The sequence below is a fragment of the Botryllus schlosseri genome, chromosome 5 (assembly GCF_051294905.1).
Source record: "Botryllus schlosseri isolate E-star chromosome 5, Bs_hap1, whole genome shotgun sequence".
In the NCBI taxonomy this organism is placed as follows: domain Eukaryota; kingdom Metazoa; phylum Chordata; class Ascidiacea; order Stolidobranchia; family Styelidae; genus Botryllus; species Botryllus schlosseri.
The window spans coordinates 2,152,327-2,167,458 of NC_137240.1; the positions used below are offsets into that span (position 1 = coordinate 2,152,327).

Here is a 15,132-nt window from a genome sequence, read left to right on the forward strand (position 1 = left end):
TAGAACAGTGCATGGCCTCAAACACGCGACCCGCCAGAACTGTTTTTGCGGCCCACGTCGGCGTTTTGACTTTTCAAGCATTCGACAATATTAAACTCGAAAATTTCGGATTTCGGATTTGAGAACTTGAAATTTCATTCTGAAACCACTCCAAAAACCTGAATCGCTATCACACATCAAACGTCCACTAGCTGCTAAATTATAATGAGACAGCTTTTACAATGACACACGATGCATTTGTCGTCTCGCATGGTTTCTAACTGTCTATATAACTCCTTATGTCACCAAATTATGACAAGCACAACAATATTTTTAAATGATATTGAAAAATATGACTTTTTCGTGGCAACCGTGAATATTACAATAGTGTATTACATTTTCACAATGTGTATGGAATGCCAATCTGCAAGGCCCGACAATAAAGGCGTACTGTGAAATACATATTATACCCCTATTTCATGCTGCTGCTCGCCGCGTCATCAAAAACTACGAAATTGGCCCGCGATAAAATTGGAGTTTGGGACCCCTGATCTAATCGATGATACTCTTGATGCTCTTATGTTTTGCGTCAATTCAATATCACAAGGACTAAATGTTATTTGTGTAACTTGTATTTCTATTTTACTTTTACTACTTTTCTAATCCCGGCGAATCCCGGGATTGAGGAGCGAAAATCCCGGGAAATCCCGATCCCGGGATTTCAAATTTGATCCCGAAGTCCCAACCCTAGCGTCAATCAATGATATATATTCAAATACATGATTGGCATGAATGGACCGTGTCATCGATGATTGAATTTTGTCAAGACGAGTAAGAGAAAAATAGCAATAAAGAAAACTGCAAGTTTCGCGCGATCATAGCATAGCAATTTACAGCGTAGCTACGCCGTAAATTGCTATTATCATCGGGTTCGCCCAGAGTTCGTACGATCATAGTTCAATTAACTGCGTAGTTAATTGAACTATGGCGTGATCGCGTGCACAATAAAGTAGACCTACCACAGGAGAATTTGTCCTCTTTTTCTCAAGCAAAGTAATGGGTCCTCCAAGCAGACTCAAAAGAAGAAAAATGAACATCTTTTTTCTCATTTTGAGAGAGTTGTCTATACCTTCAACAAGACTTTTAGACGAGACGTATCTGATTCCAAAAATTAAAATTAGTGTAGCTGTAACTGTAGTAGAAAGAGGCTAAATACCGAAGGTTTTCCAACAAATTACCCTACCTTTATTGATTGTTATTACAAGCTTTGTTTGACGATCTCCGTAACATCCATGGGTCTTTTTACATGCGAGGATGTGTCGTAACACAATGGTGCAAATAATGAGAAAGCCTACCAGTTGAATCAGTTTCTAGCATCTTGACAGTTGTACATAATGCCAATAATGTTTCGTGTAAACAATTTCACGATCTCGTTAAACATTCATTCCTTATATTGGCAGAAATTAAGGGAATCGAGAAAGTATTCGACGGCTGAATCTGAACAATACATTTTATCTGTTGCTTCTGTGTCTGTTTTTGCAACTTTCACTTTGCTCTGTAACTGTTGCCTGTAGCTAGGGTTGCGTTTAAAACAAACGATGTTTTAAACAGTGTTTTAAGCAAAGGCCTTTTAAAAAAATTGTTTTCATTTACAATTGTCAATGTCAATTCATTATGACGTCACAATTGAATATTCGTGGCGTCGTGGCTTAAAAAACACAATAAAAACATGTTTTAAATAAGGATCTTGTTTTAAATGTTTGTTTTAAAATGATTTTTGTTTTAAATGCAACCCTACCTGTAGCTACGAAGTAAATAAAACATAATCAAACTAAAACGTAAAAATTCTACTTTTCGTTTTATTTACTGACAAAAATGGTCCTTTTTTGGGCACTGAAAATATGGTAGGCGTACAGTAAGGACAGTCTGAGCACAAATTCCGATTCATTTTGTATTTCACTGATGACATTTTACGAAAACAAACATTTTACATTCTCTCGTAGCGTTCTTCGTTGGGTCTTTCGCTGGGCTTTTTGTCAAGACTCGAACCGATGATCACCATAGTGTCATGATTGTGGTGTTTAATCAACGGCAAACGTCTGAGTTGAGCTGGGATGGCATGGTCCTGTTACTGCCGTGCTGCGCAGTTACCATCGCATGGTTGCTGCTGTTGTCTTCCGAGATTGCGCATTTTCAATATACATTTGCTATATTACTATATATTGAATATGTAGCTTGGCTGAACAGCGTATTTCTGTTCATCCAGTTGCATTCGATTCACGAAAACATTGTCCGTCCAGGATGATCCCCACGATCTATAACAATATATATACCCTGTATAAATTAAGTGATCAATGTGCAGTCAACAATTCTATACCCAAGAAATGCGACACTTTTAGAGCAAACCTCCATCTCCACCGACGACAAAATATCTTCAAAGTGCCGTGCGAGGAAGTGGCATGTCTCAAGCTTTTCCTTCATAAATGCTTCCATATCACGTGAAGAAAATATTCTCAGTTCTCCCTTCAACAGAACTTAGTATAAGCATAATAAAGGTAACTATAAATTATGCAAAATTTTGTATTTCAGCATAAAATCTGTTGAAGTAGAAGTTAGTAGGCTAGAAATAAGGTTACTGGAAGATTCTTTTAAGTAGAGTTATACTTGGTTAATACGGACATCTTGAGCTTGATTAAAGGGGTGATGTGCAGACTTGGATACTAGACAATATAATTGTCTAATTAGAGTGTAATGACGGCAATTTAATTATAATCTAATTTCTGGTTTTACCGAAAATGCTGCAGGAGAAATCTATGGTGGCAAATGAGCCAAGTTTTCGTATTAGTAATTCCTATGCTTATGGGAATGAACTTTAAATTGATATTAACTGCGAACTTGAATATACTTTGCGAATTCAGTAATTCTAATTCTAATCTAATTTGTAAAAGATGAATATTATCTCGTTGTCCAGCTCTAGTGATGAGTCGAAAAAGTTCGAGCACCACATGGCGTTAATACAATAACAACGTATAGATATAGACCTATAGGTATGAGAATTGTTAATAGTGATTCAATTCTACCCGCAGATCAGTGAGATGCTGAGAGGTGCTGATGATAAAATCGACTTCCGTTCTAGGTGAGGCGATGTAGACCGCGTCAATTTGCAAATTTCTTCCTGATAACGAACTTATCTCCGCATCCAGTCGCTGAGCAAATTTTTGGCTCGTGTAGTTCCTCACTATTTCGCAACTCTTTTTAGTGTCCCTCGATAGGCCGCAATGCCATCTAAAATATCAAAAGTTGTGGCTTATAAATAGCCTAATGCAGACACAGACAGTCGACTACGCCTAACTACGTCCGGATAACCCGGACAACCGATTTATAAGGTCGAAATGCTCAGGAACAGAACAAGAGTACAAATCCGGTTGATTCGGACACAGGATCGCAATTCCTATCGTTAAGTTATGGAACAATAAACAGTACTTCGTTCGTTTTAAAGCAGGGGTCGCAAACTCAAAACGGGTCGCGGGACACTTTTCAAATTTCGTAAAGGCCGCGAGCCGCATGAATTCAATATCGCGATAAAATAGGCCAGACACTTTAACGACCACGTTTTTAAAATTTACGTCAGTATAGCGCAGTGCTCTCTAACACGGAAGAGTTAACACAAAATAATTAAAATGTTATTAAAAAGAGATGGAAAACACAACATAAAGTGTCATGATCATCAGTTTCATTCTATTTTGAACTATGAACTGCGCACCTGCGGACAACACTTTTAAGCGACTAAAGAATCGATATAGGGGTTAGCTAGACACGGTATTTGGAGGAAAACTATCTCCTCGTAAAGCTTGATCTTGTGGGGAAGCCCCCATTTCGTTTTCTAAACGTCTCATACCAGTGTTAGGATGACTCGAGTCATGACTTGACTCGAGTCAGACTCGAGTCACCTTTTTCGTATGACTTGACTTGACTCGAGTCACTTTGCTAAAATGACTTGACTTGACTTGACTCGGCGTATCAGAAAAGTGGATTGAGTCGTGACTCGAAGCAAAATTTACGAGTCAATTTCAAGTCATCAAGTAATCGGTGTCGATAAAATTCACTGTATCTTGCAAATGTTCGGATTGTTCGCGAAACGCAGGTCTAACCCGTGAGAGCGACCAATCATTCAATGATCGTGCGTTTTACTGAGCCTCCATTGTTCTCTCACAAATAAATTGACCGCAAACGAAGTGATCGAAGCTTACAGCTTACGTTGTTGTAAACTAGTATAGTAAAGTAATTTAATAGCAAAATGTCTATTTCTGTTCTCTGTTCGTACATTAACCAAACCTCTTGCTTTATTGAAATTGAATTAGGATATAGTTGATAGAGTACGACAATAGCGTCATTGGCGCAGGCTCGAATTATACCATATATCAATTAAAAAATTGGTAATGTATTGCATCTTATCAATTCGTTTCTCTATTCTCTATGTTGGCTGGTAACTATAAACTTAGGCTATGCAATTACTTAGGTAGACCAGCAGTTCTAAGACATCTACGTATATGTGAGCGATATACAGCGTGTACATTGAACTCTATATTCGCTCATCGATTCAAAATCAATAACCACTCAATCTGTATATCAGACAGCTTGCAAAATGCAATGACGTAATCATGCCTCATACTTCGAAAAGGTAACTTGACTTGAATTGTGACTTGACTCGTGACTTGACTTGACTTGACTCGACTTGACTCGAGTCACCTCCAAAAATCGAGTGACTTGACTTGACTCGATTCACCTTCGAAAATCGATTGACTTGACTTGACTCGAGTCAAAATATGCAATGACTCGAAATGACTCGTGACTCGCAGGTAATGACTTGATCCCAACACTGTCTCATATTTGGCCGTGTCTGGGCCATTGCACGTAGAGGAAAAATGCCAAATTCCCCATTCATATCATGCAGCTAATTCTTCCTCCATGGAATGTTATTACCATCGCCGAAACCGTCGGCTAAGTGGGGAATAGTGATGCTGGGCACAGGAGAATAGCTTATTTCGAACAACAAAAACAACAATATATTTAAACTGAAACCAATTTCAGCATTTCAAAATGCTTTACAAATGTTCTACCGTATGATCTCAAATCAGGTCGTGTGTTGGTGAACCCCGTTTTAAAACAAGATGAGTGATCATAACGAAAAAAAAATGACCATCCACGCAGTAACAATCGATAATGAACTCGTAAGTCTGTACCAGTTTCATAGTCGCTTATAATTGGGTACAATCGCGTGCATCTTGAAGAACGGATTGGTGAAGAAAATTTAAGCGGAAAAAGTGAAATTTCTCACTGAACTATAAACGAATAAAGAAAGTAAAGCCGCTTCCTTGACAGTTCGGCAGTTAGATGCTCTGGTGGAAATATCAAGTACCATTGAACCCTGCGTGTGTAACACATTTTTACAGTTTGCAGTATTTGTTGAATGGCATGGTATCGAAAATACGATCGCCGCGATCGGTGCTAATTACTGCGTCCGTTGCAGTACCATGAATAATTGATTTTCCGCTTCACTCGGACAAACGTGAGGCTGAATTTGGCGGAGTCGACAGTATACGATTGTAACAGTAATAGCCTGTATGAGGGTTTTATTTCTTCAGTTCCTGTTACAGTTCAGTAGCTAGCCGATAAGGAAATCCAAAAACGAATGTACCATATCTGAGAATTGTACGCGACCGATTCAAATATCACACAACACCGTTTCTCGACCTTATTACGAAGAGCTTACGGGGAGAGATAGTCTCCTTTGTTGTAGCGCCAGTGCGAACTCAGAAACGCCGATCCGTTCCTAATAAGTTGAGTAAATTCGTCAGCCAACTTCCGAATGTATTTTGGCTTTGGAGTGTTTTTTAATATGTTCGCCATCAGCCGAAGATTTGACGACGTGTTGTTTATTTCTGAGAGAAAAATGACAATGTTATCGCGATTCGAAACTACTGTTGAGAAACGAGCAGAATATTCTTACAAAAACATTCAATGAATCGAATAAATAATTAATACCTGTAGTGTTTGAATCTAGAAAATTTCAAGTTTTTCCAAGTTATATTAGAATTAAATTAAAGCTAGACAGTTTTTTCAAATTGGAACAAAATTAGAATTACAGTCAAAATATTTTTTCCAAATTAGACTAGGATTAACAACTATACACATTTTCCAAATTAGATTAGAACACATATTTTCCAAATTTATATTATAGAATTATAATTACTGAATTCGCGAAAGCTTTGGAATTGAATCAAGTTTGGTTTATATCAAATCAGAGCTCATACTCACACGCAGAAATCTTGTACAGCCTCGTTTAGCACTGTTATGCTTTAACATTTTCAGGAAAACCATAAACTGGATAGAAAGCGTAGTAACATTTCACAAATTAGATTAAAATTAGAATTGCGGGGCAGAAACATTCCACAAATTAGATTCGAATTAAATTCTCTAATCGGTAGTGTTATAATTATCTAGCTGTCCAAGTTTGCATACCAATCGCGATAGAGGACACTGATTGGTCTTCCGAGAGGTTTACCAATAATTACACGCGTACATTTGATATCACAAAAGAATGTTTTACCGCGTAAGGCCTGCGGACTGATCATGCGATAGAGCAGTGGATTTCTTCCGTCTCCTCGAATATTGTAGAAAGGATATGGGTACAGGACACACTTCGCCTTCGAAATAGACAAGAATTATAATCATTATTGCTGGCTCAGGGCTGAAATCCTAACGGTCGAAAGTCGCCATTTTCGAATCGCGTGCAATTTCAAGCTATGCAGTTCTCGTCTAGCATTTTCAGGAAAACCAGAAATTAGGTTAAAATTAAGACTAGAGCATAGAAACATGTCACAAACTAAATGAGATTTAAATTACCGACATTTGCTCGAATTAGTCTTATTAAACAGCTATAATGATCTTGCTGTTCCAGTCTGGTCTGAAACAGTGTTGGGATCAAGTCACTACCTTCGGGTCACGAGTCATTTCGAGTGATTGCACATTTTGACTCGAGTCAAGTCAAGTCAATCGATTTTCGAAGGTGAATCGAGTCAAGTCAAGTCACTCGATTTTTGGAGGTGACTCGAGTCAAGTCGAGTCAAGTCAAGTCAAGTCACGAGTCAAGTCACATTTCAAGTCTAGTTGCTTTTTCGAAGTATGTATGAGGCATGATTACGTCATTGCAATTTGCTGGCTGTCTGAAATACAGTTTGAGTGGTCATTGATTCCGAACCGATCAACGACGCAATAAGGCGCTATAGCACTCACATATAGGCCTACGTAGAACTGTTCAACTACGTAATTGCATAGCCACAGTTTATAGTTACCAGCCAGAATTGAAAATATAGAGAAACTAATTCATAAGATGCAATATATTACCCATTTACAAATAGATATGACACAATTCGAGCCTGCGCCAATGGTTGAGGACTATAGGCTATAAACTATATTCGAATTCAATTTCAATAAAACAAGAGGTTTGGGGTAAGAGCAGAGAACGGAAATAGACATTATGCTATTTTATTACTTTACTACTAGAGTTACGACAACGAAAGCTGTAAGCTTCGATCACTTCGTTTGCGGTCAAGTCACTTGTGAGAGCACAATCGAGGATCAGTGAAGCGCACGATCATTGAATGATTGGTCGCACTGACGGGTTGCACCAGAGTTTCGCGAACTATCCGAACACATGCAAGATACAGTGATTTGTATCGACACCGATTTCTTGATGACTTGAAATTGACTCGTGAATTTTGCTCCGAGTCACGAGTCAATCCACATTTCTGATACGCCGAGTCATGTCAAGTCAAGTCATTTTAGCAAAGTGACTCGAGTCAAGTCAAGTCATGCGAAAAAGGTGACTCGAGTCTGACTCGAGTCAAGTCATGACTCGAGTCATCCCAACACTGGTCTGAAATGGTGTACAAATAGTGTAAAAATTTACCTCGCTACCGAAAAGACCAGTGATCTCATCCGCGGCGAAGAGAAGTTTTGTGTTCTGCCTTGTTGTTCCATTCACGGGTATATTGATCGCTTCCGTTGATGATTGAGGCGTAGCTTGGCGTATTGTCATTCCGATATCATTTTCAATCTTATCCAAAGTCTCATCACTCAAGTATCTGTTGATTACCAGTCAGGTATTACAAGAAATCCATGCACAACCATCGCAATGTTGATCGGAGAGTCGTTTCGGTATGATAAGGGCCATGTACATCTATATATCTATAGTGCTGTTTATCACTGCATATTGTGAGTTGAACATAGCCTTTAATACGAATCCAAATCGGCCAAAACATTGGAATCCAGAGAGGATGACACTTTTTAAAAATCATAAAAGTTACTTTACCGAAACAGAAAGCAGCCGATTTTGAGCTATTTATTGGAAATCTCTCAAACAGGAGGACATTTTTCAAATTCCTGAAAAAAGAGGACAACTCCTCCTAAAAGAGGACGTATGGTAACTAGGGCTGGGCAAAATCGAGTACCTGGGTGATTCGATTCTGAATCACGTAATATGCTTCGAGTCGAGTCGAGTAATCGAGTATCAGTCATTATGACGTCATAACAGAATGTAATATGTCAAAGTTCAAATATGTACCTTTTATGCTACCACAAAGAATATAATGCCTGTTATCCATCACATTAAACATAGATTGGTATTTTTTCGACCATACCGATTTCACAGGACTTGGTGACAACTGACAATGCTGTGGGATGATCATGACTTCAGAAATATGCCATTTCCAGTAATGTTCATAGCTTTGTGCTATATATTTCGTATGCTACAATATGAAAAATCAGGTTTCAAGGCTTCAGCAGTGAAAATCAGTATCGAAACTATAATTCTCGTTGATAAATTAACTTTCAGTTGCGAGGAGCGTATAATTTCAATACTCGGAAAATTCGTCTTTTACTACTCGACTCGAATCATTAAAAGTAATACTCGATTCAGATTCGAGTACTCGAATCATTGTGCCCAGCCCTATTGGTAACTATATAGGGTTGCATTTAAAACAAACATGCTTCAAACCAGACCCTTGTTTAAAACATGTTTTATATTGCTGTTGTTTGCCATGACGTCATGAATACTCCAATGAGACGTCATAGTGGATTGACATTGACAATTGAAAACATAGGGTCGGCCCTTTGAGGAAATATCTACGTACTATAGCTGTTGAACCGACTATTTTGAGGTTTCCAACCATCCCATATCGTATACGTCGGCTATATCGGGTGGTAATCATCCGTAGGCTCATACAACATGTTTTTTGGAAAGTATTTACACGAATATGGCATAATTATACAACTTAGAAACACACATTTTTAAAAGGCCTTTGTTTAAAACAAGCAAAGTGTTTTAAACAATTATTTGTTTTAAATGCAAAACCTAAAGGTAACCCTAACATATATCCCGTGTCCTAATACAATTGTAATTATCTCTTACTTTACCTGATGTTTAGTATACCATCGATTCGGTGATTGCAAGCACGCTGCATCTCGTCGAGGGCGATACACGAAATATATTTGCATAATTTTGATACGTCGATTCGGTGAAGAGGGCTTATCCCTCTAACAAATCCTTTCTCAACTTGCCTGTGGACGAAATTAGCGACAAATAGTACAAAATACATATTGCTGGGATAAAATTAGGGAGCTGTGCCTGATCATCAGCAAGGATTATAAATAAGGCCAAAGATTGACACGAGTTAGCATTTCTACTTAAGAAGTATAGTGCCGTGATTTACAAGTTAATATATGGCCATTTTAAAGAAATGCCTGAAATACTTACAGGTTAGAAAATTGAAGATTCGAAAAATACTCAAGTAGATAGTTGCAAGAAGTAAATTCGGTCGAGGTGTCCTCGGACTAGGACAACTACATAATTTTGCAAATTGTACAAATTATAGTGAAATCCGGGTACTCTAATTTCGATCTAATTTGCAAATTTTTTTTATATTATGCTCTAACTTTATTTTTAATATAACTTCCGGGTTTCCTGTAGTAGTCATAGTCCGGGATATAAAGACTATAATACGCACCTATCTGTGTGATGCTTCATAAACCGTGGCAGTACGAAAGTCCGATTCAACTTGATAGCCACGAACACGCTTTCTCTAGCTCCCACTAATTGATTGTTCGGCCCCCATACCAAATACGGCAGCAGATAGGTACGCCGGTCAAGTGTTATCTGAGGATCATTGACCAAAAGAGGGGGTATGTAATCTGTCACGGTAATGGCGCGCGTTTTAACAGGCGATTCCTGTTCATAAAACGCGTTGTCGATCTTTGTGGTCTCCCAGCTGCTTTTACATTGATAGATCTTCTTGCCTGCTCTTCCAATTCCCGGCGATATAAATGATTGTCTTTGGATGACAGTTCGCCCAATGTACAGGGCAGCGAAAGTTAAAACCGCGATGCAAACGCAGAAAACTTTAATCGGGTTTTGAGGAATCATGATTTCATCCTTTCTGCAAAAGGAATATTGTAGCTCAGCAATGCTGGTATGTATGGATTCTAAACCTTTAATAACCCGGGAAACCCTTACTGTACCCTAATCTGCAAGCTTTTTGGGGAACCCCGGTTAGAGAAACAAAAATCGACCACATCAAATTAGATGCACAAAATGAGCTGTGTGTTAAAAGCGCGTTAAAAGAACAAAACCATTCATACATGATTTTTACACATAACGAAAACATTATAATGAATAGGCCTATCTAAGAAAAATCGGCTTGACTACTGCTTTTCGCTTTCAGAGACCCGGGGTTTATTACATGCTCTTCGTAAGAATAGAAATCTTCGGTATTCTGGAAATCGCCGAACATTTTTTATGATGGGTATTCCGTGCGATCTTATCTTGTCTTCGGGAATTCGCACAAATTCTTCTGGCAAACCGCGCACACTCAATGCCATTCGTGTTCGTGCGCACACCATTCTGGAAGACTTGTTTGTTTCGACTTCGTTTTCATCACCCTCAGTCCTGTATAGTTCTATTTTGTATTACGCCACAGATATCTTTGCAAGAGGCTTTGCAATCAAATCATTTTTTACTTTTCTGCCTCCAACTTTGATCCAAATCCTGTGGCATTCATCGTTACGGTAATTTCCTGCCACCTTACATCAACCATAGCTTTTCTTTTGGAATTGGAGATGGCTCGACTAAGAAAATTATAGTTTAAATCTACTTTTCCGAGGAGCAGATCAACCTCATCCGCACACCACCGCATTGATATATTGCTGACTTCTCAGAGTTAGCACACTCATCCGACTGCGTAAATGAGTGATTCCCGAACTGTGTGCCACAATACATTGTCGGGTGCGTCTCGAATATTCTTGGACATTCGGAAAAGAACTTTATAAGACTTTGAACAGGCATGCAGGTAAGCATTTGCTATTTGAAAGCGCTCTTACTGTTTCGATAGCTGCTAGTTAGCCGTGACAATGAAAACAATTATGGTAATGCTGATAGCGCAGAATAATTGCCATGTCATAATTGGGCTGCTATGCGGAAAATCTAATCAACTCATAAACAAATCATCATTCCGCAAATTCTGAGCTCATTGTCTGGACTTCTGGACCAAGAAATCCTTCCCAGCTCATTGATGTGCGAAGTGAAGTGTTAAGTTTCCCACTTCCAGAAGTCGCGAGTACAAACAAAACATGTAGGCCTAAAAGGTATCTCGAAGATAAATATTCTGTTCGGTTGAGCAAAGTCCCGAACACTAACGCGATTACGAACACGATAACGAATGAGCATGAGCAATGAGCATGTAAAACCCCCAGAAATGCGAGGCTTCACCTTCGAAAGTGCCATCGTATTGTTCAGTCGAAATGCAACAGCGTGACGCCAATTGCTGAATCACAAACGACTACAGTCACAATTTGACTACTGGTCGGACCTATAATTGCCTGCAACTAGGGCTGGGCACAATGATTCGAGTACTCGAATCTGAATCGAGTATTAATGTTAATGATTCGAGTCGAGTAGTAAAAGACGATTTTTTCGAGTACTGAAATTATACGCTCCTCACCACTGAAAGTTGATTTATCAACGAGGTGTTTATCAGCGATCAACGAGTTTATGCTAATTTCACTGTTGAAACCTTGAAACCTTGATTGGCCGTATCGTAGCCTACGAAACATGAAGTACAAAGCTAGGAACGTTACTGGAAATAGCACATTTCCGAAGTCATGATCATCACACAATATTGTCACCAAGTGCAATGAAATCGGTATGGTCGAAAAAAATAACAAAGTATCATTAATATGATGGATAACAGGCATTATATTCTTTGTGGTCGCTTAAAAGGTACATATTTGAGCTTTGACAAATAATATTCGGTTATGACGTCATAATGAGTGATACTCGATTACTCGACTCGAAGCATTTTACGTGATTCAGAATCGAATCACTCAGGTACTCGATTTTGCCCAGCCCTACCTGCAACCAATGATGGCCAAGACGAGTCATCACGAATCATATACGTATGACTTGGGCATGTATGTCTTGACCTCCAGCGAAACCCCGGTTAAGAACAACTGCTGCAATGTATATGTGTAGGTAGGCCTACATTAAAAAGGTAACACTGTTAGAAAATCGTGTGTAACGCATCTCGCTCTGCACTCATCGCAACACCTGGACAATACAATATTCGCATACACTAGAAATAAGAAATCACACGACACACACCAGTATAGCTAGTCTACATGCCAACTGTATGCGGCGCCGGGTACTCGTGGTATCGCCTTGAATTTTCTCAAAATAAAGAGACCTACAATAATTACCTTGTACTTCGTCAAGTACAATTTCTCTCTCTGGATGCATTGACAAATGATCCATCGCGCGTGCGTATGCCTATACTTCCGGATATCTGCAAACGAAAGAGTATAAACTGAAATTACTACTTGCCTACTTGATTTCCAGGTATTGGGAATTGTAATGTATCGAGATTCTAGACTCTAGCTAGAGCATAGGCGTGTGGAACTATAGTTATCTATAGTGGAACCTATGGCTCGCGAGCAATGTATGGCTCTTTTAGGTATAAGATATATGGCTCTTTTCCATTTTTTGCACTTAATTTATCAATATCGCCACAATTTGTTAGTAAATTTTCATCACGGCCAGAATAGTTATTATCGTGGCAGTATAAACATGTCATTAAGAGGTCAATACAGTGGCGTATTCAGGGTTCTCAAATTTAAGTTGCCAATTAAAGATGTAACTTGGAAAAGATCTATGCAACTGAAGCTTCGGGTGCTCAAATAAGGTATAACCAGCAAGATTAGTACGAAAATATGGCGCACACGACGAATCTCATGTAATGAGTTCGAATTAGTGCTACCATGACGTCACGAATTTTTAGTTATGACGTGACCGTTGATTGACATGTATGGCTCTTTGGGAGTTGAAATGGAAAATATAGGGCCAATATGGCTCTTCGGGCGAAAAAGGTTCCCGACTCCTGTTTCAGGGAGAATATCTTGGGGCATGAGAATATATATCCACTCGACACGTATTTAAACATAATTACTGAATTTGTGAAAACTTGGGGATTGAATCAAGTTTAATGAATTTGAAATCGCGGAGTTCATTCTCAGCGAATCATGACAATGTCAAATGTCTCTCAGCAAGTTTGGCCAGTTTCGCACGATACAGTTGTCCTGTAGCATTTTCAGGAAAAGCAGAAATTAGATTAGAAAAAATTAGAGCATTGAAACATTCACGAACTAGATTGGAATTAGAATTAGAGCAAAGAAACATATAGGCCTATCATAAATTAGATTGGAATTAGATTACTGGCAATTCACTCTATAATTAGAGAACTATAGAATGATCTAGATGTCCAAGTCTGCCCTCAACCCTTATAGAAGCGTTCCTTCGATATGACTTATTGACTACACTCTTGGCGGCTGTGCGTATACTTGGATATCACATCAAACATGTGAACTTTTCTCTCTGGCGAGTCGACCGCTTGATTTGTGCTTTACGGTATTTTGCAATGACAATTTCTAACACTCCAATAATTATCTCAAATGTTTATTTATTTATGATATAGGCTATATCGTCTCGGTACCCAATACGACAATAGACCTATTCACTTACGAAGATGACGGTTCTGATTACACTAATATATGGTCTGACCGCATCAATCTCAGGTATAGCCTACATGAAACATATTTCTTTATACGGAAATATCGACAACCAAATAATGCAGGCTGTGCTATGCGTAGTCACTAGTCAATCACATGACGTCACGGTCACGATTGCTAGTCTGAAATTTGGAGACCACGGGAAAGATCCGGCAAAGTCTGACTTATCTCGATCGACTCACCTAAACACCCATAAATCATATGATATATAGATATAAGATATATATGCGCAATGCGCACAAATGGAACATCTAACAATAGGCTACATTGAAACAAATAACTGATGTAATTCTCAAGTAGCCTTGAGAGACGTAGCAAGCACCAAATACCACTCTGGAAGAGAGTCGACGGCTCGACATGTAGACTACTATGCTTGACGCAGTCGATCTTCGCCCCCTATCTATCTTTGTGCGACTACATATTCATACTTTACGAATGAGGTTCACTGTTTTTGGACGATACTAGCAGATGAATCATATTATTGTTCCATTGATTCGTTCTATAGCATTGTATATCATGCGACGCGTGACTGCATAGGAAGTACGAAAGCTTCACAATCTGTCGACGCCACATTGGATCAATAGACTTTAATATTGTCTGTGACGGTCATGGCCGATATCATCAGTTCAGTTAAGTGTAATTAGAATGTCTTCAGGTGAAACAACACAAGATTGTGATACAATTAAATGCTCGGATGGAGTCGAAACGGTGAAGTCAATCAATCATTAGCATACAAATGTATAGTAAAACGCCTATGACCTCTTTTAGGATTTGTCCATACTTTCTCAAAATATGTGAATGGTCCCTCCAGGACGGTCAAAAATGCCCAAATGTTCCTTTTCACGCATTCCGTTAGACTTTCAGGAGAGACGTTGCATATATTTCCAAAAATATTCTGTGGCCGTGAAACATGCTGCTGAAATGCCAGTTTGAAAAAATGTTTCCAACAAATTTCCCCACCTATGCGGGTGCGGGTTC

The 15,132-nt window shown here is 38.8% G+C and overlaps 1 protein-coding gene across 2 annotated transcripts; it reads right to left on the reverse strand.

Annotated features, from left to right (window-relative positions):
• Nucleotides 1-1,916: 1,916 nt before the first annotated feature.
• Nucleotides 1,917-12,943, reverse strand: LOC145438594 (uncharacterized). Of its 2 annotated transcripts, none has more exons than XM_080315932.1 (9): nucleotides 12,790-12,943; nucleotides 10,047-10,475; nucleotides 9,457-9,600; nucleotides 7,952-8,126; nucleotides 6,590-6,686; nucleotides 5,753-5,921; nucleotides 3,060-3,264; nucleotides 2,357-2,502; nucleotides 1,917-2,294 (listed from the first exon to the last, which is right to left on the reverse strand). In XM_080315932.1, exons 2-9 carry the CDS (start codon nucleotides 10,460-10,462, stop codon nucleotides 2,195-2,197), a joined length of 1,452 nt encoding a protein of 483 aa, XP_080172058.1. In that variant the 5' UTR covers nucleotides 10,463-10,475; nucleotides 12,790-12,943; the 3' UTR covers nucleotides 1,917-2,194. The 2 variants fall into 2 exon arrangements, with proteins under 2 accessions (XP_080172058.1, XP_080172059.1); XM_080315933.1 differs by lacking the exon at nucleotides 12,790-12,943 and adding an exon at nucleotides 12,446-12,723 and having other exon boundaries at nucleotides 10,047-11,913.
• Nucleotides 12,944-15,132: the final 2,189 nt, after the last annotated feature.